Raw genomic sequence first — 27,078 nt, forward strand, 5'->3', positions numbered from 1 at the left:
CTTTTAGCGTTTACTTTAAATAAAACGCTTCAAGTCTAAAAGCTATCTCGCATTGCGTTTAATAAAATGTTATCAGCTAATTTTGCTAAACACACTAATAATCTTCATAAAAATAAGTGGTTGAATTTTATAAAGATTCATGGCATTGTTTATAAAGTTAAAATGGGTTGATTCTTTGATATTTTTATATGTATTTTGAAATCACAAGCATCGTCTTCGTCAACAATAAAATTTTAAAAAAATTATAAACGAAACATAGGAATCTAGGATCAAAAGTACCATTTATTAACTTTGTCCAAGTTGCAATTAGGAGTAACTCGCATTATTAAAGTCGTACTCCTCACATATCTTTGCTATTTTAGCATATAAAACAACCCCACAAAACACTTGGTTTTAGTTATGTTCATACCGTTCCTTATTACAAGAAAACTTTCTCAAGATCATACATTCAAAGTCACTTAACTTCCATAAACTCTCCTTTTATTGAAGTTAAACATATGTCGATTAAACATGGATTATGTTTTTCTTTTTGGTAAAAATCCCACCAATCAATGGGATCAAGGCCTTCTTTTTCTTCTTTCTCAAAGAAGGATGCCGTTCAAGCACAGTGGCATCACATGGTTGTATCATAACTTGTGCAACCGAAGGTGGATTTGCAAATGTCACGTATCTTTTCTTCTGAAATTCTAGTTCGGATGTTGCATTGTGACTTGTACTCTCTGGTTTCACTTCAAATTTGGTGACATCTTCTATGAATTCAAAATCCTCTTCAATGCCCGGGTGATTTTTGGAGTTTTGTTTAAGTTGTTGTAGCTCGTATTTGGTGCGTTCGAGTTCTTGTTGTAGAGAAGAAAGACAAGTTGCCATTAGCATTCGATCTTCTTGTGCCTCTTCAAGTCTTTGCTTTGTTTCCTCCAACTCTATGGTGATAGGCATAGGAATTTTTTCATATTCTTTCACATTGTTTTCTATCTGCATATTAATCTAAAAAAATTCAAATGAAATAAATAGATAAAAGTTGTTATATCTAGTGACAAAATATAACAGGTTAATCCATTGACTATCGGTTGGAAACTAAGCAACTTAAGATGGTTTCTACTTAAAATAAAAAAAAAATGACAAAATATCATATGTGGAAGAGTAAAATTACACGAATGGTTCTTATGGTTTAGGGTAATTTGCACGTTTGAACCCTAACTTAATTTTTTAATTTGGAAGGTTCCTAATGTTTGTTTTTGTTACGGGCTTGTTCTCTGTCTTACCTAAAAAGATTATTTGCCTTTTATTTTTTAATTTATTTAAATAAAACACCTCTAACCTCACCCCCTTCGTCTTAGCTTACCTACGGTACAATTTTTCCCTATTTAAACAATAGTTTTTTTTTAGATAAAATAAGGACCAAACGTGTAACAAAAACAAACAATAAGGACCAAACGCGTAACAAAAACAAACACAGGATCATAAAAAAAATAAGTTAAAGAACTAAATGTGCAAATTATCTCAAACCATAGGGACCATTCATGTAATTTAATACTCTATGCGGAATAAACTGGTAAATTAATAGAAATTTTCTTATATATTTTGACAGTTAAACATGAAAATAACATAATTTTATATCATAAAATCGATAAGGCTTTTCCCGTGACTTCGGTCAGAAAGAATGCCTTCATTCACTTTTAAGCAATCCCCTTCTTTTCCATATAATATCGTTTTTTCCAGTGAGATAATAAATTCGTTACATCAACTTTTGTGTTTTCCTCCATTGTACTGATAGAATCTAGTGAAAAAAGTTTATTGATTATATATTTAAATTAAAATTAAAGATAAAGATCGTAATGTATTTTCATTGAGCTATTTATTATAGTATTTTTATCCCCACATTATAGTTTACAAAAATCCAATAATCAAACTATAAAATAATGTATATTGTTATAAATCTGCATGGCTTTTTCAAAAATAGTCTCTCAATAAAAAATTTGTAAAAATATAATCATATAACTACGTATATTTTTCAAAAAACCCCATTAATAAAAAAAAAAGTTAAAAATCCAAATTTGTTTGATAAGATTTATAGTAATCCTATATATAACAAACAACCACGAACAAAATAACTAAAATTTCAAACGTCAAATTGTAACAAAAAAACCACGAACAAAATTCTACTCGATAAAGTCTTACGTTAGCCTTTGATGATAATTGAATACATAAAATATCAACGATACGAACACAAGAATTTGGTATATAGTTGCAATTAACATAGTTTCAATTCCAACACCATTAAATTTATGTAACAAAAAACTAAAAACTTACGTATTAGAAGTTAAAATGATCGTTGATAATTTAAAGTTTCATTTTTTTAGTCTAAAAAAATGTAAAAGAAATGACATGATTTGGAAAAAGAAGTAAACCTCTTTGAGTTTGTTGGCGTAAACACCGCCGGCGAGAACTTTCTCGCCGAACAAGGCGACGGCCTCCTTGACGGACTTGAAAGGGGCGGTGGTATCGATTTCTGCTCTTTTCATCATCATCATTAATTTGATTAGTGAGTGAGTGGGAAGAGAGATAGATATGGTGAACAGAAGCTTCCTTTCTTCGCGGCCACTTCACTTGCTGAGAGAATTCTGTTACAGGTGGGAGCACCATTTGTTTATTGCTTCTTATCAAGTTGTTGACTTGAGATGGGTCATTCATGGGCTTCAGTTTTGTTTCAATTTCTAGGCTAGTTGGGCCCATTTTGGGTTGTTGGAACTTGGAATAATTGAATTTGATTGTGAGTAATAACTAAACAGATTAAAATTAGATCAAGCCCGATTGTGTTTGGTTTTGTTGTTAGATTTAGAAAAGAAAAAAAATTTATTTATCTTTAGGTAGTAATTTAGGAATAAAAGATAGAACGGATAGGAACAAAAAAAAAAAAAAAACTAGAGTTGACAAAAACAAATACGATAGCAACCAACATGAAATAAATATATGCAGGTAGGAGATTTCAGTTCGTTTAATTAAATAGATTGGTCCGAAACCATACAAAAGTTAACTGATAATGAAATGTTCAAGTTATTTCAACTCGTTTAATATAACAACGTGACATGGTCTACTAAAAACCGTACATCTCACAAAGAGTTACATGGTGTATATATTATATGATCATCATATGGTAGTTAAATTGTGAAACACTAATGATGGGTGCACCTTGGTTTGATACCAAACATCTTTTATAGGATTCATTTTCATGACCGTTATATTGTTGTGCAACAAGAGAACATTTTGTAGTCGGTTAGGAAAACATAATCAAATATCTTTTTTTTTTTTGATAAAATTTCAAATATAAAATTATGTCGGTTTATATTCATATTATTTAAACTAACATAAACGATTGTTTATATTTGAGCACTAGTCTAGTTTTTGACCAAACCGCATGTAATCATTATTGGACCGATATTAGACCATATTATTGATATGTTTTCTTTAAACTTCCTAGATTAATTACATGATAACGGAAACAAACAATTTTAATCTGAGGCAAGTAAACTCTAAGATTTACAAAGATCTGTAACCTAATTGATATTAACAACAACATGATGGATAATAATTACTAACATTCAGCCAAACCAATATGCTTGAAGAACTTTAATGTTGAATGAATTCCAACAAACCAAGGATGATAGCTGTAACACCCCCCACCCCCTCTCTCTTCCTAGCACGTATCACAATTGTTCTTCCCTAGCATGCTTACCTACATAGTTCTTAAAGGATCTGCTGCCCTCACTACTTTAAAACGTGTTGTAATAGGAAAGGTATCTACACTCCTTATAAGAAATGCTTAGTTCTCCATCCCAACCGGTATGGTAGGAAAGGTATCCACACTCCCTATAAGGGTACTATTTAAGCATCTCTAACTTTTAAGGTTTCTAAAAATAAGCCTTCATCTTCTAAAGAACGAAACCCTAGCCTCCATTACCCTCTCCTCCTTCCTTTTGCTTGTTGTGGGTGCCATTTTGGAAGTGTTCAAGTAAGTTCATCATTTTTTGGAGCTTAAGTGAGTGTTTCCATAAGATATCAAGCTTTTTATGCATCTTGAGGGCCTTTGTAAGTCATTAAGCTCCCAAATTTATGATTCAAGCTTTCTATATCTTTCATTTTATGGTCTTTGGGTCCTCTTTTGAGGTTTAGGTTGGAGTTCAAGGAAGAAGTATAGATAAAGCTTGCAACTTTATCATTATAGGATGTCCTTTGAGTGTTCTATCTTTTCGATGTGGAGTTTGGACTTGTTTTGGTGTCATGTATGGGTTCAAGCTCATACTTTCACCGTTTTAACCTAGAAAAGTATAGGACATGTATGGGACATGCATGTCCATAAAGTTTTGATTTTTACGAGTTATTTTTTTAGCATAGTGGACTTCTAGAAATTTTGGGATATTGTCTTAGCGGGTTAAGAAGTTAACCAAAAGGTTGGTTCTGTGAAAAGTGTACGTTGAGTGTAGCATTGTGCTACGCTGAGCATAAGGATGAAGGAATTCGACTATTTTGTCTTTAATGCTAAGTTGAGTGTAGATGAGTTATGTCGAGCGTAGGTCTACAATGAGCATAGGTATATGTACGCAAAGTGTAGCACGCAAACACTTGACTTTTTAACTATTTTGACTTTTTGGTTAAACTTAATAGGATATCAGTTTTTGACTAAGGATTGTTAATAAGTGGTACGTTCTCGCGATTTCTCTAGTGTTGACTCACGTTCGAGGCATGTGGACTTTCATATGTATATAAGTGAGTTTCATTATGCCATGTATCTTATTGTATATCCTTTGTATGTTAGGATAGTGTAACATCCCCCTCCGGCACGTATTACCATATTGTTCGATTTGGGGTCCCGACATAAAAACTTCCCAGGGGGTCACCCATCCCTAAATTTCTCTTGCTCGTGCATGCTTAACTACATAGTACTTATGGGATCTGATGCCCTTACGACTTTAAAACGCATTGTGACAGGAAAGGTATCCACAATCCTTATAAGAAATGCTTACTTCTCATAACTAGCCGATGTGAGATCAAGTGCAACAACTTCACCCCCCCTATTATAGGGCTTGACGACCTTGTCGAACACATCGACTTGTGCGAAGTGAAGGACTTAATTAAAAAGTAGTTGGGGGCAGGTTAACTAGAGAAACCTAGTTATTGTGGGTATGGACTACTAGTATTTTACTATGTGTTAATTTTACATGATTATGTGATAGTGATAGTTTGGGTTCTATATAGTTTAAGTTTGATAACATGATAACACTTGGCCTAATACCTGATTATGATATTCTTGTATGGTTATTCGCTCTCAGGTGGGTCATTTATTTGTCTATCTATCTGATCCCTTATTACATATGACTTCATGATCAGATAGGAAAGATTGTGGTTAGATCACAACACTGATAGGAAAGATTATGGTTACATCATATTACTGATAGGATGGAATGTGGTTGGATCACAACACTAATACGAAAGACTATGGTTGGATCACAACACTGATAGGAACGACTGTGGTTGGATCACAACACTGATAGAAAAGACTGTGGTTGGATCACAAGACTGATAGGAAAGATTGTGGTTCGATCACAACACTGACAAGAAAGACTATGGTTGGATCACAACACTAATAGGAAAGACTGTTGTTGGATCATAAAAACTATATGAAACACCAGGGTCTTTCCCCTGGTAATGGAGTCAGGTCTAGGCTCGTATACTCCCTAGGTTTGGACATGTTGCGCATGATATATGTATATGGGTAAGGGATTTGATTGCTTGGTGCTAGAGCCAAGATCTTGTGTGGATGCATTGTATGTATGATGGAATATGTGGTATACTCAGGAACTTACTATGCTTTATGTTTATAGTTGTGGATTAAAAATTTTACAGTTCATTCATGAGAAGAGCTTGGTGAGACTATACACACACATCAAAGAAATTCGTTTCCATAATTTTATAAATTTAACTCTGATAAAGTATAGTTTCAACAAAGAAAATGTTACGAAATGGTTCTTGAAGCAACGTTTTAAATGGTTATTCTATTTTTAAAAATGAAAAATCTCTTTGTAATTTTCAGGACATTACAAGTTGGTATTAGAGCCATGGTTTGAGGGATTTGGGAGTCCCTTATGGTGTGTTTGAACTTCAACTGAGGACTAAAAGATTTTATAAACAAGTTTTTGGAAGAAAATGCTTTTATTCAAGGAAATTATTTTCTAAAAATGATTTACATAGAGAATGTGGTGTGTATAGTAAGATGGAGCTCAGGAAGTAAGTAATTCTCAATATACCTATATGATCTTGTATTTGTGCTTTGAATTGCTATGTATGCTAGAATGTAAGTTGTAGACCTACTCAAGAATTGTTCGATAGAATTGTCTGACTTCTATGATGCCTTCTATCTTAGAGAATTATTATATAGTTGTATCTTGAAGTCTTGATTGGTAATTGTGAGAACCCGAAATTTCTGTCTTGTACAGCTATTCAATTCAATCAAAAGTCAGACTAGTTTCTGCTATCTTTTAGCACTGTTAAGGGTCTATTTGAGAGTTTCTGAGCCTAGTGTAATGTAAGAATGGATACTAGGATGAGTTAGCTTGAGATCGGGAGGATTAATTCGAACCAGAAAACCACTCAAAATGTGTTCACGGCCGCAATCTAGGTTCACGGCCGTGAACCACTTCCTGTATATATATACATACTAATTTTCTTCTCATTTCTCCTCCTCCCAACCGTGAACACTCCTATTATCTCTCAACTAGCTTAAACCGTGAACACTCTAAAGCCTAAAAAATGTAGGTGTTTCATCATTAATCTTGTCATACTTGAAAGACTACTATATCCTAGCCTTGATTTGTCTTGTTTCATCATCATCTTCATGAACTTGAGGGGATCACGGTCGTGAACCCTTCATAAGGGCTGTGAACCCTTCATAGATTCTTATGGACCGTGAACACCTCATGAGGATGTGAACCCATTAAGTCCGTAAACCCGTCCTTGGGTTGTCGTGAACCTCCTTCATGATGGGTTTTGAGCATTCTAACACTCCTATGGTGTACATGCAACCCTAGAAACCTTGGATCTATGTTTGACTAAGATACATGCAAATAATTATTTTTTCCAAGGTTCTTATCCTAACTAGCATGGCATGGGGTACTTGAATCAAATAAAGCTAGTAGAATTACTTACCTGTAGTTGTAGTTGATTGCTTGGAGTTTGAGAGCCTAGCACCAATAATGTGGATGCCTCAAATGGAAGTCACAAATCACCACAAACTTGGAAACTTTAGAGAATAGTCACAGCCTTTCTTGAAATCGGGTCTCTTAGTTTACTCACCATAACTAGTGTCATTTCAAGAACTAAAGCCTCCTTTATATAGTGTGGCGGATTAGGGTTACATCCATGTAAACCCTAATGCCCATGTCTTTTCATTTCCATGAGATCCATGGGTTAAATCTCCAAGGAGTATCCATGGACTTTCCATGCAAGCCTAGCCCATTCCAAATAAGCATTAGCCCACACTATATAACTACAAGAGCCCATATTTAATTAGTAATACTTTTGATCTCTAAATTAATTCTAAATTAATTATAGATCAATACTAATTAAATAATATGATTTTATATTAATATATTATAACTTATAATATATCAATAAATCATAACTTATACTATTCTCAAAAGATTATCCATAAATTCTTCGGATCAAGTGCAACCCAAATGGACCATGTTGGGTTGCGTCAAGTATATACCAAATATAGTTATGACTTAGACACTATATCCAACAGTATCCCACTTGGATGAGTCTAATAACTATAGTTACAAGTATGACATCAGGAACCGATCAACAATCGTAGCTCTTAAAACTCTATTGAACTATGAAGTGCCATTTTAGATAAATGATCATATAATCCTTTGTTCTAGATATGAGCCAGACAAATACATGGAACATGGTCTTGCTTATTGTCCAGTATTTGTTTCCTGTTTTCCGATTTGTTTGACATAGAACTTAACTGAACACATAAATTTAGTTCTGACAGGGCCCGATACATAGGTCAAAATGAAATCATCGAGGGGCCCAGATATCGCTTCTAATCCTTAAAGGAATAGATAAACTTTGACTCATATGTTTGCTCTACTACTTGTTGAATTACACACAAAGGCACAGTTTATAACATCGAGTTACCAATGTGTTTTCGTGCAATCAATGCATAACCAACTCATAGGCAACAAATCATATCTCTAGGTTTCAAGACTTATACAATATTACCGTCTCACGATCACTCGAGATAAATTCCATGAAGTGATACTAGTGAGCGTTGGTTGAATCCAATACTCAGAACTTATGAGCACTCATGAGTGTTGTAGCCCCGCTTTGTCTAACATCTTAGACCTCTACAAGCCAACCCATGAAAATCTTGATTCATATCTACTTCCAACATATGACCAACTGTGGAGACTTTGAATAATATGATATATACCATAACATAATTATTCTGGAAGTCAAAACATGCAAAAAGAAATAATAGTAAACGATTGACAAGAGATAGCAACACTTTACTTATAAATAACAGCTTTTATTTATCATCAAAAGTCAATTACATATTACAAATTTCAAGATTATCTAATTACTAAAACTAATATCATCCTTCAGCCCTATGCTACGAGCATGCTGGAGATGCTTAACCCGAGTCAGTCCCTTCGTGAGGGGATCTGCTGGGTTCTTATCCGATGATTCCCTCTTTGCCACGAGGATTCCTTCTTCTATTCGATGTCTGATGAAGTGATATTTTCTGTCAATGTGTCTAGATCTCCCATGATCTCTTGGTTCCTTGGCTAAGGCAACCGCACTATTACTATCACAGAAAATCTCCATTGGTTCCTTTATATCCGATACAACTCCAAGGTCTCCGATGAAGTTCTTTAGCCATATAGCCTCCTTTGCTACCTCGCTTGCTGCTATATACTTTGATTCGCAAGTTGAATCAGCCACTGTCTCTTGCTTGGAACTTTTCTAAGTAATTGCTCCTTCGTTTAAGGTAAAGACCCAACCCGACTAAGAGCGGAAATTATCCCTATCAGTATAGAAGCTAGCATCACTATACCCTACAACTCTCAAGTCATCACTCCCAACAAGGGTAAGGAACCAGTCCTTAGTCCTTCGCAGGTACTTGAGAATATTCTTTACCGCTGTCTAGTGAGCCTTTCCAGGATTCCCATGATATCTATTGACCATGCTCAAAGCAAAGGAAACATCAGGACGAGTACAAGTCATAGCATACATGATCGAGCCTATAACGGAAGCATATGGTACTCGACTCATCTTAGCTATGTCATCCTCTGTACTCGGACTCTCAGTTTTACTCAGTCTGGCGTTACACTAGATAGGTAACTCACCTTTCTTGGAATTGTGCATGTTGAAACTTTTCAACACTTTGTCCACATAGGTGCTTTGACTAAGTCCAATTAGTCTTTTACTCTTGTTTCTCAAAATCCTTATCCCTAGGATATAAGCAGCTTCTCCAAGGTCTTTCATAGAGAAACACTTCCCAAGCCAGGACTTTACATCCTGCAAGGTTGGGATGTCATTTCTAAAGAGTAGTATGTCATCCACATACAATACCAAAAAGCTAACTATACTCCCACTAGCCTTGACATATACACACGATTCATCTTCACTCCTCGAAAAGCCAAACTCTTTGACTTTCTCATCAAAGAAAAGATTCCATCTGCGTGGTACTTGTTTCAATCCATAGATGGATTTATCAAGCTTACACATTCTATTAGGGTACTCTGTGCTAACAAAACCCTCTGGTTCATTCATGTAAACATCCTCAGCCAACTTCCCATTAAGGAAAGCGGTTTTGAAATTCATTTTCCATATTTCATAGTCATGAAATGCAGCAATGGCTAACAAGACCCTTATGGACTTAGTCTTGGCTACTGGTGAAAAGGTCTCATCATAATCCAATCCTGGAGTTTGAGAGAAAGCCCTTTGCAACCGGTCGCGCCTTATATGTGTGCACATTACCATCCATGTCGGTCTTTTTCTTGAAGATCCATTTGCACTCAACTGTCTTACGACCCGGTACATTGTCAACCAAGTCCCAAACCTGGTTGTCATGCATGGAATGTATCTTGCTGTCCATTCCCTCTTTCCATTTAGCAGACTCGGGGCCTACCATGGCTATCGAAATAGCTGTTAGGTTCATCCAGACTCACAAGTTTCTCATAACTGATATGTGTCTCACCTTCCGCAGTAATATGGAAACCATAGTAATGCTCAGGTACATTCCTAACCCTTGTGGAACGCCTCAGAGGCACATTTGGATGTACAATTGGATCAACAAGAGTTTCCTCCTCAATTTGATGGCTTAGGTTTGAGGTTCCTTCACTACTTGACTCTTGAATTTCTTCAAGGTCAATTTTCCTCCCATTGTTTCCTTGACTTATGAACTCTCTTTCTCGAAAGATAGCCCTCCTTACTACAAAGACCACATTGTCACTAGTTCTGTAGAAGATGTAACCAAAGGATTTATGTGGGTAACCAATGAAAATAAACCTCTCACTTCGGGGTTCAAGCTTATCGTGAGTGTCTCGTCTCACGAAAGCTTCACAACCCCAAACCTTAATGTGGGCTAGCTAGAAACTTTTCCAGTCCACACCTCATGAGGTGTTTTGGTAACCTTCTTTGTAGGGACCATATTAAGGATATGGGCGACAGTCTCTAGGGCATACCCCCAAAATGAGATTGGTAGCAAAGCTCGACTCATCATGGAACGAACCATATCTAACAGGGTTCGATTATGCCTCTCAGCTACACCATTCAACTGTGGTGTCCTGGGAGGTGTGAATTTTGAGACAACCCCACATTCCCTAAGTTAGTCGAGGAACTCTGTACTAAGATACTCACCACCACGATTGGATCGAAGCATCTTAATGTTCCTGCCCAATTGATTCTCTACTTCCTGTTTAAACTCTTTAAACCTTTCGAAAGTCTCTGACTTATGCTTGATTAGGGAGACATATCCATATCTACTATAATCATCCATAAAAGTCACATAATAACGATTAGCATCCCTTGTGGTAGTTTTGAAGGGTCCACACACATCTGTGTGCACTAGATCCAATAAACCTTCACCCTAGCACAAGAACCTGTGAAAGGTGACTTTGTCATTTTTCCAAGTAAGCATGATTCACAACTATCATTGGACTTCAGGTCAAATGATTCCAAAACTCCATCCTTTTGGAGTTGGCCTATGCGTTTTTGCTTACATGTCCAAGACGACAATGTCATAGTGATGCTTTATCCAAGTTATTATCATTAGTAGAATCAATACACAACACATTATTTCTTAAGTTTTCTACAACAGACATGACACTATGTATCGTAAAAGTGAGTTTGCGATAACATACTTTTTAGCCTTAGCAATCTAAACAAAAGTTTTAGTATACGTTAAACCGAGAGTGTGCATATAAAGAACGTCCAAATCTGACTTTGTTAGAGGAAGTTATGATTTTTATAAGTTTTGGCATAACAATATGCAGCCCGAAAATCAAATTTTAGATCGATCGATTTGTAGCCGACACAATCTAAATGAGAATCGGAGATCTTGTTAATAGGATCTCAACGATATAAAGACAAGCGAAAAACATCGTCAGATGGCAAAGTTATGAATTATTAATGTACTATATCTGTCAATGTCTGTTAAAATATAACTTTAAAAATAAAGTCAAAATTAGCCGTCGGAGGCTAAACAAAAGTTGTAGATCACGTCGCTACCTAAGTGTTGATATAAAGAACATAAAAATGGAGCTCGTATGCGAAAGTTAAGAATTTTAGAAAATAATTAAATTTCTTAATAAACTTTGGAGGTGACATGTAGCTAAATCCTGACCGTTGCTTCCTCCCCACGCCTTGACACCGGATGATGGCACGTGTCCACGTACGCCCCACGTAGGTCTTGGTACACCCATCGTACTTCGAAGTTACGCCCTGCATACTCCGAGTTCCAAGCATAAAAATAGAGACCTGGATCACATCATTTCTTCACACCAAAACCATTCTTTCTCTCTCAAATACCCTTCTTAGCCACTCCCATTCCCTAGCACTTCCCAAGTGTTAGAGTCGAAGCCCGGAGCAACAGAAGGCTCCGAGAAGACGAGCTTTCAGCTTAGAAGTTCAACCCCTGCAGAGCCTGGCTCTTATCTAAAATCCCCTTGTAAGTGAGTTATGCTTACTCTACTTTAAGTATAACTTACGTTTAAGTCCATTATCGTTATTATGAACCTATAAACAAGAATTATCAGTGATTATTACGGCCCATCTTTTGTATTTACTTATTTTAGGGGAGAATAAATGTGCTATGTATTATAACTTATACAAATATTTTCAACCACTTACAGTACGAGGAATCTAGTTTGAAGGGTCGCTTGGGTTGTTGGATTTCAGAACGACTTAATTGCTAAAATGGTAATGCCCTCCGGTGTTTCATGTTTGGCCCCTATCTCTACATAGTAGTTGAAAAATATTTTTTAACACTTATATAATACAAGAAAAACATTATTGCTCGTAGACCTCGAGTTAATGATAAATCTAGACTAATAATTAGTCGCAATAAATATTATACTAAAATCTAGTGATAATGATATTAGGTTTCGTCGAAGGAAAATAAAATTGTTAGAAGAATAGTTACTTTCATCTTACACATAGATATGAAGTATTTAATATAAAATATGTGCTATGTGTGCATATTATCTATGTTCTTGATATGTATGTTGGATGAACAAAATATACATGTTTTACTTAATTTAAATTGTATATGTATTTTATACCTATGATTATGATGGGTAAAGATGGGTAGATGATATAAATGATGAAATAAAATGATGACATGCCTCGATGTTTAAGCTGATTCAGTCATCTAGCGGAGTATAGGTGACGACCACAGCCTTTTCTAGGCAGTCAAGTGGAACGCTAGCAGGCTCATATCATGTAAGTGTTTTTGAACTATGTTTTCACTAGGTGTACTCCATCCCCCTCGTAGTTTCCTTTTTGACATAAATTGTTGAGGAATCCCCAAAGCAGTATTGCCGATCCCAATGATAATCTTTAGGCTAGGTCCCTTAAATTACATGCTTTAGTGATAGAAAGTGAGGATAACGGGAACAAGTAATCGGGTTGAATGATCTAATGAAATTAATGAAGTTAATTATTGTGGGTTGAAAACCATATGTGCTCACCAGGCTCCCAATGTTGACCCACTCAGTTTCTTGTATTATAGGTAGTGGCAGTAGAGCACGGGTGTGATGATCTTGATGAGAGATCAATGGGTTATAGGCATTTAGAATAATAGATGTTGAAAGGCAAGTATTATTTATGTTTATGCTTATGTACTGTATTAACAATGACATCCCAGTGTTTTTAATATGATGAAAATACATTTCTTCATAAATGATTTGATAAATTACCTATCATATTTTTGGGAACAAATTCCACAACAATATTCTTCAAAAAGATACTCTATTTTTTAAATAAAGCAGAAACAAATCGGTCTTTTTTGGTTGTGAAAATGGGGATGTCACATGTATTGTGTATAACTTGCATGCATGAGGCAACCGATACGTTCTTATAGATTTATAGCAATTCAGTTTTAGGGAAAGGGAGTGATCCTAGCAAGGGAATTTAGGAAGTATAGACTTATGCATGCGGTTAGACCTATGCATGCGTGTGAGGAGTTCATAGGAGTGATGCGAAGTGACTTGGGAGTCTTCCAATAGTCCTTGGAACATGTATGGATAGGTGTGGAAGGTAGTATTAGTCTCATACTATTGAAAGAACATGCTCCATACTTAGGTCAAGGAGTGTTTCAAGGTTACCAGGAGAACTTGTAAATGGGTATGGATACTGTGGGTTCGCATTATGCATTGTTTGATGTGTTCTCATTATCTTTCAGATTAAGGATGATGTAACAACCCAATATTTTCAAGTCAGTATAATGATCTAAATTCAAGTATTGTAACCTGTTTTTTGAGATAATAAGAATAACGTAAAAAATGAAATGTTAAAAAATGTTAATTGGAATGTATTAAGTGATAGATATCGTAACAAGGTTTTCAAAAACATAAAGAACACAAAAATCTGAGTTATAACGAAGAAGTTATGACCAATCAAATATCCGCAACAAAACCGGTAAAACATTGTTAAGCATAAAAAGCAAAATTTCAATAAAATACATTTTAGCCTTAGGTATCTAAACAGAAGTCGTAGATTATGTTAAACCATAAACAATCATAAAAAGAACGTCCAAATGTGACTTCGTATGAGGAAGTTATCATTTTTCTAAGTTTTGGAATAGCAGTAGACAACTAAAAACTCAAAATAGAGATCGAGTGATTTTTAGCTGACGCAACCTAAACGAGAATGGAAGATATCAACAATATTAGTGCAACGATAAAAAGACATACGAAATCGGACGTCTGATGAAGGAGTTATGAATTTTAATGGACTTTTCATGTCCCGTCCTGTTAAAATTATAATATTATAAATAAAGTTAAAATTAGCCGACAGAGTCTAAACGAAAGTGGTAGAGTATATTCTCATCTAACCTTGGATATAAAGAACGTCAAAAATGGAGCTCGTACGCGAAAGTTGCAGATTTTTAAAGATCTTGGCACAAATTTCGAGGTTGGTCCGAAGGGAACGCCCCGCGTTCACAAAACAGGGCCTCAGATTGACCATCTCGCCCCCTAGTCGCATCTCCCATCGAGTTCGAAGCCTGGTATCCGACGGAGTGTCACGTATGACCGAACGTGTTGCGTACGAGGTGAGGGCCCTGCGCTCCGGAACGCTCAACGTTCTTTGCAGGATCGCCCTGCGTTCGAGGTTCAGTCCAGCCCTATAAAAAGCATGTGAGGCTTACGGGTTTAGGTTGCAAATTCACAACCTCTCTCCTATATTTTCATGCTTTTAAGCCCTCGAGACTAACCCGACGCCACGGTTACGTACCCAAGTTCTGAAGGAAGCCCGAAGTCCCAAAATTCTCAGAAAGCCAACCACTCTTTAGTCGAAGTGTTGCCCGAGTAAAGCCTCGTTTTTCATCAGATCATCACTCTTACCGGGTGAGTTCATACCCCTATTTTACATATATTTTTACATTTATAAGCGGAAATACAAGTAAACACAGGGAATAAATTGTGTTAAAAATATCAATCGTTTACTATATTTTCTTGTTGTTGTCATAACTTTTATCTGAAGATATTAGCATGCAAAACAATTCATGATACCACTTTCCTTTGTCGGGATAAAATAATATATATATATATATATATATATATATATATATATATATATATATATATATATATGATTTATTTTATGCCTTTATAAACATCGTAAAAAGGGTAACAATTTCAAACATAACTACATTCAATTCGAAAATATGTAATATCGTTGGGAATCTGTGAGTCATTCGTCTTCCTAGTACCTATCAAGGTATACAAGAAATTCTTGTTTTATAACCATAGTCTCTGTCCGAAGAACGTTATAAGTGAGTCTAGATCTATACGGGACTAATGATCCCACACCCTGGCTGTTAGCTACAGCCTGACCGGCAGGTTAAGCGTGAAAAATGTCATAACATTTCGACGTCTGAAGAACGTCGCAATAGGCAAAACCATCTTACTACGGTTATGAAAACTCGTATGATAGATGACTTTTTACAGTGTTATGCTTTACGTAAAAAGTAATAATACAATTATTTTTACGTAAAGATAGAAGCTTTCAAATACTTTTATTTACTAATAAACTATATTCCATCAAATTAAGTATGACATATTTACTTACAATTTATAGTCTTGGAGCATTATGACTACTTTCCAATGTTAGGAAAATATAGGATTTCCCGGGTTTATTACATCCATTTCATACAACAACCAATCATAAATCATTTTATAGAAAATATCAGATTTTCTGGAAACAAATGTGAACTTACGAATGTAACACCGTAAAAATTTGAACAATTTTTCACTTTTGTAACCCATAAAATATCATTTGAAGTCATAAATAAAACATGGTATCAACATTGTATTAGTACAAAACCCAAGATCAATGTATATGTAAAATCTCCGATGTGCGTGTGTACGAATCATGCTAGCGCCTTTCCGCGATCATCACTGGTACCTGAAACACATAACACATAACACTGTAAGCATAAATGCTTAGTGAGTTCCCCAAAATACCACTCTAACACATAATAGCCACTCGAGGCTGTAACTCTGTTGACCCTCAGGTCTACGTGTCTCAATGGGGCCCTCCAGCCCTAACTCTCTAAGGGCCCTCTGGCCCTAACTCTGTGGACCCAAAAGTCCTAACTCTGCGGACCCGGAGGTCCTAACTATGTAACTCTGAATCATACATAACACATATCACAATAGATCATAGCACATAAATAACATGCAATTACACTGACATATAACTCTAAAATACTCTATCACAACTCTGTTACCACACTAGGTAAAGTATAGTGAGAAGACTCACCTTGGGTATCTCGGTAAATCTCTGACTCGGTAACACTGGTCTAACCTCCGCCTAATCAAAATAAATACCCTAATTATTATAACTCTCAAAGGCTAGACCATGTCCTCTTATAATATTCTCAGAAGGGTAAAAGACCATTTTACCCCTCCCATATCTCAAAGGCCCCACAATAGACCATACCCTAAAAGTCAACTCAAAAGTCAACTTTCTGGGTTACGCTGCGCGTACCAGATGTGTACGCTGGTCGTACCCGGTTGCCTCTCAGAAAAGGGGGATGCTACCCAGTACGCGGCACGTACTGGGATTTACGCCCGACGTACTCCCAGTTTCAGCACTTAACTCTTTTAGGTCTTAAACGGTTAAGACCCACATCCAACTTTTAGATCTGACCATTTCTAATCCTCTTAAACCATAAAGTGGATGACTTTAAGCCTTTGCATGGCTGAATAAGTCACTAGCACTCAAAACATTTCATTCTCTAACCCTAGGAAGCATAGAACTCAAGCATGACCTCCTAACAATGACCAAGATGGGAACTATATGGATCTAGACCTCAAATACCACTCAAAAGGGATAGATCTCGGACCATGAAGCACCCTACACTCATTAAGTCTCCACTTTTATGGTTTTCAACCCTAGAAATGGCACATGCAACATCAAACCAAAATGAAGAGGAAAGTTTTGAACTTTATACCTCTAAATGCAGCTCCTTTCTCTGTAGATCTCATATCCAAACTTGCACTTCAAGCTTCTAGTCTCCACAAGCTCCTTTCTTCTTTCTTCACTAACACACCAAGGCACTATTAGCTCAAAACAACACTCTCACACACTAAGGACGATGGGGGCTCTCTTTTAGGGTTTTACCCACTAATATGGAGGCTGAGAAATGAGCCTTAGCAACATTTAAATAGTACACAACACAACATTAGGGTTTTGCACCTGGGTCGGGTACGCCCTGCGTAACCCTTGGTATGCCCAACGTACCTAGGCGAAAACGCATCATTTTTAAGTGCTTGAGTATGCACAACGTACCCCCATGGTACGCCCAACGTAGTCACTTGCTCAACAAAATCCACTCAAGGGCCAAACATGGCCAAACACAAAGAATAAGGGTGAAAGAATAATACCTGAATCTCGAGGTCTTACAATGAAAGGCATGCATTTATTCAAATAACTGCTTATGAACTCACCAACTTAATTGTTGACACTTTTTCTTTTTCAAATAACTTGTATTATCAGGGAATTGTTAAATCAAGTCATCAACAACTTTTGAATATTGGCGCTTAGGCGGTAATAACATCTTTTGACATCATATTATAATTGACTTTTGAAAAATGTAATACTTACAATCATGTAAAATTTTTAGTTATCTATATGATGGTTGTGTGTACTTTCTTTACTATTCAGTTGTTATGATACTGTACATGACGTCCTCCGCCCCCGAATGTTTCCGCCGTCCAGGTTTGGAGGTGTGACAGATTGGTATCAGAGCATTGTTTATAGTGAACTAAGTTTATCAAACCATTTACGATATACAACTATAAATACAACTTGGCAAAAACACTCTAATTAAGAGTCATACTTTTTAAATGAAATTTTTATAAAAGAATACTAGCATACATTTTGTAACAGGAACAATGTCGTAATAAAAACAATATAGAAGTATTATAGATGAGTTGTGCACTACAAGTATGCCTTGGAATATGAAATCGGGATTGGGATTATATTTATCACGGAATCGACTAGCATATGCCAAGGATTAGTTGCAGCAGACAACAAGCCTAAAACTTACCAAACATATAAACTTTAGACTCAAACATAAAATTTAAAATACTATGGGAGTATTTTCTAAATGAAATAGTTTAACTTCGATGTTTAATTTTATACACTTTAGCTTCATACAATTCTCATATCCCTATTCTCATACAGACACAATGGTTGGATTTCATTTACCATGGGATCCTTACTTCCCGAACCAAGGCAATGGAGGATGGATAGAAGATGATCCGGAAGAGGGTCCAAAAGAAATTGTGGATGAGGAGGAAGAAGAAGAGGAATCCATGGAGGAAGAAGACGATGAAGAGTTAGAGGGTACCAATATAGAACCCAACATATACAATCCCCCACCAGCCATCCCACCTCCTGCAATTAGGAGAGGTTTTTAAGGATCGACACCAATATGGGGAAATCTCATACATCACTGGAGCCAAAAACAAGGAGTGTACCCTCCATATGGAATGTGTCGGGACTTTTACAATGTTAGTAATGAAGGTTCAACCGACAGAGCACTCCCTGTCATCGTGGATAAGATAGCTCGCCAAACCGATCAGGCAAGAATTCCGATAAACCGGATTCGGGAAGTCAATGCGACGACACAAAGCAACACTGCAGATATACATCGCCTGGACGAACTAAATGAAGAAACTCGAACCCACACCGAGGCACTACAAGGCTAAATGAATGCAACCCTCATAGAAATGAGAACCAAACACCAAGAATCAGAATCTACTACTTGGTGCAGTACGCATCAAAAGTAGTAATTGCACTACTCCCAATTTTGTTATAGACTAGTACTTCGGCTTAATGTTTTTATTTTCATTAACTTTTTGTACCGTAGACCTTTAGAAAGTTCCAATTTTCCCAACATCATAATGCATCGAATATATATATATATATATATATATATATATATATATATATATATATATATATATATATATATATATATATTAAAGTATTTGCTTGCACTACACTTCATTATGTACCACTCGAAATTTATGGTTTATCTTTTATATAAACTTTCATTATGAATTGAATTGAATAAAATCACCTCTTAAGTCGAATCATAACACATGAAGAATCTGAAACAATTAGCCTATTAAAACTCGAATTACAATCATTGTCAAAGACTTATTGTCTTTCATTGTTAATTCTTTGGCATAAAGATGCCTCCTCGTAGATCTGGTAGACGCATCAACAATGCAACACCGACACCACCACCACCACCTTCACAATATGACCTCATGATGGTACAAGTTGCTATAACTGCAGTAGTAGCAGCTGCTTTGACACAGATAAACACTAACGGTGTTGTTGGAGCAGGAAGTAGTACTAACCACCTAAACCAAGGAAATCGTCAGGGTCATTCCAGAGAATGCACATACAAGGAATTTTCAAATGTTAAGCTGAAGACTTTTAATGGAATAGGATGAGTCATTGCACTTATGCTGTGGTTCAAGAAGACCGAAACAGTCTTCGAGATCAGTGTATGTCCGGAAGCAAGTAAGGTCAAGTTCACTGCTTGTACTTTCTCTGATCGAGCCATCACTTGGTGGAATGGCCATGTAAAAGCCTTATCTCTCCCGGTTGCTAATGCCATGACCTGGGAGGATCTAAAAATCTTGATGCTGGAGGAATATTTCCCAAGGGATGAAATTCAGAAGTTGGAGCAGGAGTTGTGGAATTTAAGGATGACTGGATCTGATCTTGCCGCATACACGACCAGGTTTGATGATTTGGTAGCCTTATGCCCAGGTATGGTGAACCTAGAACCGAAGAAGGTGGAGAGGTACATATGAGGATTGTCACCCCAGATCCAACGACATGTCCTAGCATCTAACCCGATCACATTTGATAGCGCGAAGCGCTTGGCTCAACGACTGGTTGACCATGGGATTCGCTAGGGCACAGTCGCAATTACTCCTGATCAACCAAAGGAGACGGAAGATCGAAGGAAACCGTGTAACAAAAGGAAGGGGAAAAAACATAGGAAAACCCTAAGAAACAACAAATAGTGACAACCCATGCTGTTACTGTCCCAACCAACCCAGCACCAATAAAGCCGTACTCCGGAAACCTGCCGAAGTGAAATGAATGCAATTATCATCATCACAGACCTTGCTGTGAAATGCAGTACACGAGGTGCAACAAGAAGGGACATAATGTCTGCTTCTGCTAAGAACCGATCCAACTGGTCACTACAAACTCGAATGTCGGAGTCGGCCGCACTTGTTATGAATGCGGTGTAATGGGGAACTTCAGGAGGGACTACCCGAAGGCAAACAATAGGAATGCTGGTGGAGGAGGCAAAGTTTTCACAATGGGACAAAAGGAAGCCATTGCAGATCCCATGGTGGTTACGGGTACGTTTCTCATAGATAACTCTTATACATGCATTCTATTTGATAGTGGAGCGGAGAGGATTTTCGTGAATCACAAGTTTAAAAATCTACTCAAACAAACACCCCAAACATTAAGCGAAACATTCATAGTAGAAATGGCTAACAGAAAAACAGAAGGTGCTAAAGAAACATACCTAAACTATACCCTCACAATAAACAACAATTATTTTTCAATCAACCTCATGTCGGTCTCAATTAAAAGTTTTGACGTCATTATCAGCATGGATTGGTTGAGTCTTCATCATGTGCAATGAGAAGGCTGTTCGCCTTAATCTACCATCTAAAGAATTCTATTTATCTATGGAGACAAACCCGACAAGAACCTTCGTATCATCTCGATTATTCAATCCCAGAAATACTTACGAAAGGAATGTTATGCATTCCTTTCTCATGTGGTTGATATGAGCCAAGAGACGAAAGACATCAAAACATCCCAGAAGTATGCCACTTTCCCGACATCTTTCCAGAAGAACTACTAGGATTACCACCACAACATCAAGTTGAGTTCAGAATCGACTTAGTTCCAGGGGCTACCCCAATAGCCAAATCGCCCTATCATCTAGCACCAGCTGAGATGGAGGAGCTATCCGGAGAACTTAACGAACTGCTTAGCAAGGCGTTTATTAGACCGCACTTATCACCCTGGGGAGCACCAGTCTTGTTCGTGAAGAAGAAGGATTTGTTCGTGAAGAAGAAGGATGAATCATTCCGTATGTGCATCGACTATAGAGAACTGAAAAAACTTACCATCAAGAATCGTTACCCTCTACCTCGCATAGACGACATGTTCGACCAACTGCAAGGGGCGAATTACTTTTCAAAGATTGATCTGAGATCCGAGTATCAGCAGTTATGAGTGCTAGAGGAGGATGTTCCCAAGACAGTCTTCCGAACTCATTATGGACACTAAGAGTTTATAGTGATGCCATTCAGATTGACCAATGCGCCCGTAGTATTCATGGACTTAATGAATAGGGTGTGTCCTCCATAATTGGCCAGTTCGTCATGGTGTTCATCGATTGCATACTTATCTACTTTCGAAGTAAGGAGGAGAATAGTCAACATCTACGTCAAGTGTTAGAAAAGTTACGATCAAAGAAGCTCTATGTGAAGTTCTCTAACTGTGAATTTTGGATTCGAAGAGTCAAATTCTTAGGTCACGTTGTTAGTGAAGATGGAATTTACATGGATCCTTTCAAAATAAAGGCCATTGAGAACTGGTCAACACCGAAGACGCCTACATAAATTCGTCATTTTCTAGGCCTCATTGGCTACTATCATAGGTTTATTCAGAACTTCTCCAGTATCGCCAAATCGCTTACCACCCTGACCAAAAAGGGCGTAACCTTCAACTGCGGAGAAAAACAACATGCTGCATTTCAAACCCTAAAGCAATCCCTGTGCAATGCACCTATTTTGTCTCTTCCAAAAGGGAAAGAAGACTTCGTAGTATACTACGATGCGTCCAATCAAGGGCTGGGTTATGTGTTGATTCAACAAGGGAAGGTTATTGCTTACGCCTCACGAAAATTAAAAACCCACGAGGTAAACTACACCATCCACGACCTGGAGCTTAGAGCTATAGTGTTTGCTCTAAAATTTTGAAAGCACTACCTATACGGTACAAAATGCGCCATCTTCACAGACCACAAGAGCCTTCAGCATATATTCAATTAGAAGGAGCTAAATATGAGGCAACATCGATGGGCAAAACTACTCAATGACTACGAATGCGTAATTCGTTATCATCCCGGAAAAGCCAATGTAGTGGCAGATGCCCTCAGTCGAAAGGAGTACTCCGGTCGAAGAGTAAAAGCGTTAACCATGACGATCCATTCATGCTTGCCAACACAAATCAAGGAAGCTCAGCTAGGAGACTTGAAACCAAAATACGTGACAGGTGAAGCACTTAGAGGAATGGAAAAGAATCTTGAAATCAAAAGTGATGGAGTTCGTTATCTCATGAATCGAATCTGGACACCAAAATTTGGTGGATTCAGAGAAGTGGTTATGAATGAAGTGTTGGATTAATGTCTAAGCCCATAACTATATTTGGTATGTACTTGACCCGACCCGGCATGGTCCATTTGGGTTGCACTTCACCGACACAATTTATATGGATAGTCTTTTGAGAATAGTATATTTATGATTTATATTAATATATTATAAGTTCTAATATATTAAGATGGAATCATATTATTTAATTAGTATTGATCAAGAATTAATTTAGAATTAATTAAGTGATCAAAATGAACTAATTAAATATGGACTCTTAGATATATGTGTGTGATGGGCCAAGTTCATTTAGGTTGGGATAAGCTTTCATGGATAGTCCATGGAGTGTTTAACTCATGGATCATATGAAATGAAAGGTCATGGGTTTAACCCTAGTCTCCACATTATATAAAGATGTCATTGGTTGGTGAAATTGGCACTAGTGTGGGTACACTAAGAGGGCTAGCCGATTTCACTAGAGAGAACCAAAGTATTCTTATTCTCAAAGTCTTCCAAGGTGTTTTGGTGATTTGCGATTCCACTTGAGGCTTCCACACTCTTGGGGTTAAGCTCTTAAAGCTTGAAGACATCAAGCTACACCAAAAGGTATGCCATCTAACTAGTCTTTGTAGTACAGTTGCCTCATAGTATGCTAGTTAGGATTAAAGCCTTGGAAAGTTCGTATTTGCATGTATAATAGAGAAAAAACAGATCCAAGGTTTATAGGGTTTCAAGTACACCATAGGAGTGTTAGAATGCTCAAAACCCAACAGTGGTATCAGAGCCTAGACTTGTTTTCTTGTTACACTTGCAAAAACTGCTAAAAATCGAAGGTTTTTGCTGTCTGGACAACGGACTCGGCGAGTCCATTAGGGGACTCAGCGAGTCCATGCCTTAAAAATGTTCAAAACGATCCAACTCGCCGAGTTGGTTCAAGAACTCGATGAGTTGGACCCCCAGATAGAATATATTCGATTGTTTTGGCTGGAATTGGACTAGGAACATTACCCTAAGCTATTTTTGACCTTATAAACTTGTGTTTGATGTGGTAATGATCATGCTAATCCAATTTCAAAGATAATTATCAATATATTCATGTTTTGTATTAGTTTAACTGTTATGCTAATTACGTGGAAAAAGTTTGATTGAATTATCTTATTCTTATGAGTTGCTTAGATTAATAGAAAAGTTATGTGAAATTGTTGTTTTCAATCCAAATTAATCTAAGAGTTGGTTCTAAAATGTGTTTTTGTAACTTGTCCTCAAGTTATATGAAAAGTCACACTTAAGTTTCATAAAACTGATAAAGTCTTCCATAAGTTATGGATAAGGAAAAGTCATATTCTTTTAATTAGTTAAAGTCTTCCATAACTTGTCCTCAAGTTATGGGACTTAAAGAGTTTTTAATTAAAACTACTTTAAACACATAAGTTATGGAATTGAAGAGCTTTGAATATTTTCAAAACTTGCCCTCAAGTTTTGAAATTTGTAAAGTTTTCTCTTATGAATACTTTAATTCCAAGTTAGCCTTTAGAATTTTAAAAGTTAAAATTCAACCCTTATACTTTATAATATTATAAGTTAATAATATATATATATATATATATATATATATATATATATATATATATATATATATATATATGTATAAGAGCAAGTCAGTCTTACCGTTAGTAGGCTTCATTCACGAAGCCGATCTATAAGGGGGTATAAGGTTACTGCCTATAAAATGGCAGTTTAATGGTGTCCACTCTCACCCACCGCTTCCTTGACTGGTGGAGGGTCGTTAGCCGAACGGGTAGGACAAAGACTATAAATTATCCCTTCATTAAAAGTATTAATGATAAATACTAAGTAACTAAACCTTTTATAAATACACAATCTTAGTTACTTAGGAAAATGTGAATAAGGTGCTAATCCATGAAATTAAACTTTGCACTTTGTTTAAGTCGGTTAGTGGAGCGTGTGTGGTTAACCGGCACACTAACTCATATTTAACAAGGTAGGCAAAGGGTAACTTAATGTTTATCATAGTATCGATGGAGCGTGTGTGGTTAACTAGCACATCGATTGAGGGGTAAACACTTAAGGGTACCAAGTAATTTGCATGGTTACTTCACACCTTGTTTTGTGATCGTCGGCCTCCCAGTCACAAAACCTGAAGGGCACACTCGAGATTGAAACATGTCATTGAACAGTTCAATGAATCTCAAAAGATCTAGGAGTTTCAAATCCAATTAAAAACCTAATAATTTGTTTCGTTTTTCATGGTGGAAATTGGTGAATCGTCATTCACCTACCTTCAAATATTCTATAGCTTGGATTACGGCATCCCTCTTCCAAGTTATAAAATATTGTGTTAGGTCCTAGCCTTAATATTTCATATTGGGTGTTATATTAAGGACCTTAAATCAACTATCTCGAATATCTCCCAAAAGATGTCTAGTTCAGACATCTATGATCTTCCCAAATCTCTTGGAACTTCACTTCCACCTACTACAATTATTCTCCCTAACCCACAAGTTCAAGGTCACTCAAGCCCTATTGGCAAGCGAGGTCTATGTGTGATCACATCTTGGAGATGAAGTCACATATTGACTAGTCGGGAGAGTTGGGTGTCAAATTCTTGAGAAAGTTGGATGTTCAATCACTTTCTAAGTCACATAGTGAGTTCCTTTGGGACTACTATGCAATAGACTATGACAATACCCTTAATGATCTTATCTATTTGCTTGGTGCTGCTGAATCAGAAATGATTTGAGGACTAGTAAAACAAATTTGATTAGAAGATCAACTTTCCAAACCTTCAATGGATATTGACAATGGTTACATTGGATACCCAGTAAAAGCTTTCTCTTCCCAATTGAAAGGTATTGGCCATAGTCAACTTGGTTGACCAAATGGTAAAGAGAAAGGCTATGTCTGAGATTATCCCATGTACCATTCCCAAAGGTTCCATATGGTTCTATTGCCAAAAGGAAAGGGCATTGGTTGCAAAGCCGCCAAATTTACCTAAAAGATCATAAGGCTGGTAAAGTCAATAAGTTTTACTCTACTTCAAGTAAAGTCCACTATCTAACTGCATTAAGTTTCTTTTTCTGAGACTCTTATAACATGATGTGACTAGGTCACATGTTGATGTTTTAAGAATCAAAGGAAATGTGAACGAAACTTAAAGAAAGGTTATGTTGAATCTGATCGCGAAGATGGATGTCTATCGCTTGATTGAAGATCGGATTCTTGATCTACTCTTAGGAGTTATGATAGATTGCTAGGAAACATGTAATATCATTGTTTTCATTTAAAGTTGCATTGTAAGGGAAACGTTTTTCCACATTTTGATAAATAAATAAAAATTTTTTTACTTTATTTTATATCTCCTTACAATGGCATTTATGAAAACTTGATGTTTGTATGTTTCTAGCAACATTGGAAAAATGAACTTGATTCTTTCATTTGTGGTAGTGTCTAAATTTAGCAAGTAAGGAAAATTCTCACCACCCAAGTTCCAATTGGACAGAAACTTGAAATCATACAAGGTGTTTAGTGTGATGTATGAGAATTTTCAACTTTGGAAAATTAAGACTAGTTCTGTGGTCACATGTATATGTGACTCAAGAGAAGGATTAAGGGATCAAGTACACTTTCTTGTGCACTTGTCAAAGTCCACCATAAAAGATGGATAAGACTATTCATCATGATTTACTAAGGTTTAGTAAATATGATGATACTTACAAGCTTAAGTATAATTATGAGACATTAGAAAAGTTTCAATGTATGACAGAACGAATAAGAAGAATCAAATTAGGTAGAAGGATAAAAGTTTATCAAATCTGAAAAGATGGGAGAGTACTTTAGTATCATGTTTTAAGATCATCATAAATATTTTGAGACCTTATCATAATTCATCCTCTAAGTGCATTCTGATAGTTAAGAAGAGGAGTTATGAATTGTTGAAGTGGTTAAATCAAGAAGATGATTCATAGAGTAATACTCTAAGATTGTAACTTGAGTGACACATCTTAAAGAAGGTTTAAAACACTTGTCAAATGTAAGAGTAAAAGTTTTCTACTCTTGTACATTTGAAAGTGGTAATTTGTGATGTTTTGGATAAAACAAAGATCAACTAAGGCCAATTGTGTTAAGTGTCTGTCTTGATTAGAATCCACACTATCTCTTGAATATTTGGCAAGAAAGTCTTATAGGTCAAGGAGACAGTGGGAGTCTAAAAGATTCTAAAAGGAGTTCAAGAAGTAATCAAGAATAAAAACCTGTATTTCATCACTAACACACAACTAGAGGTTTATAACATATCGTGTTGACATTTATGTGCCTATTCCAGTTAAGTTGGCTA

At 36.4% G+C, this 27,078-nt stretch overlaps 1 protein-coding gene across 2 annotated transcripts; it reads right to left on the reverse strand.

The window, feature by feature from the left end:
* Positions 1–264: 264 nt before the first annotated feature.
* Positions 265–2,617, reverse strand: LOC145028784 (WEB family protein (DUF827)). Of its 2 annotated transcripts, none has more exons than XM_078977521.1 (2): positions 2,409–2,617; positions 265–972 (listed from the first exon to the last, which is right to left on the reverse strand). In XM_078977521.1, the coding sequence occupies exons 1-2, from the start codon at positions 2,529–2,531 to the stop codon at positions 505–507; spliced, it is 591 nt and encodes a 196-aa protein (XP_078833647.1). In that variant the 5' UTR covers positions 2,532–2,617; the 3' UTR covers positions 265–504. The 2 variants fall into 2 exon arrangements, with proteins under 2 accessions (XP_078833647.1, XP_078833646.1); XM_078977520.1 differs by having other exon boundaries at positions 265–984.
* Between the last annotated feature and the right edge of the window lie 24,461 nt (positions 2,618–27,078).

Source organism: Lactuca saligna, chromosome 2 (assembly GCF_052625555.1).
Source record: "Lactuca saligna cultivar CGN05327 chromosome 2, ASM5262555v1, whole genome shotgun sequence".
NCBI classification, from domain to species: Eukaryota; Viridiplantae; Streptophyta; class Magnoliopsida; order Asterales; family Asteraceae; genus Lactuca; species Lactuca saligna.

Coding starts and splice junctions, on each gene's coding strand:
- LOC145028784 (XM_078977520.1), bottom strand. CDS start 2,531: ATGATGATGATGAAAAGAGCAGAAATCGATACCACCGCCCCTTTCAAG. Junction 985..2,408: donor ACGCCAACAAACTCAAAGAG/GTTTACTTCTTT, acceptor GAATTTTTTTAG/ATTAATATGCAGATAGAAAA.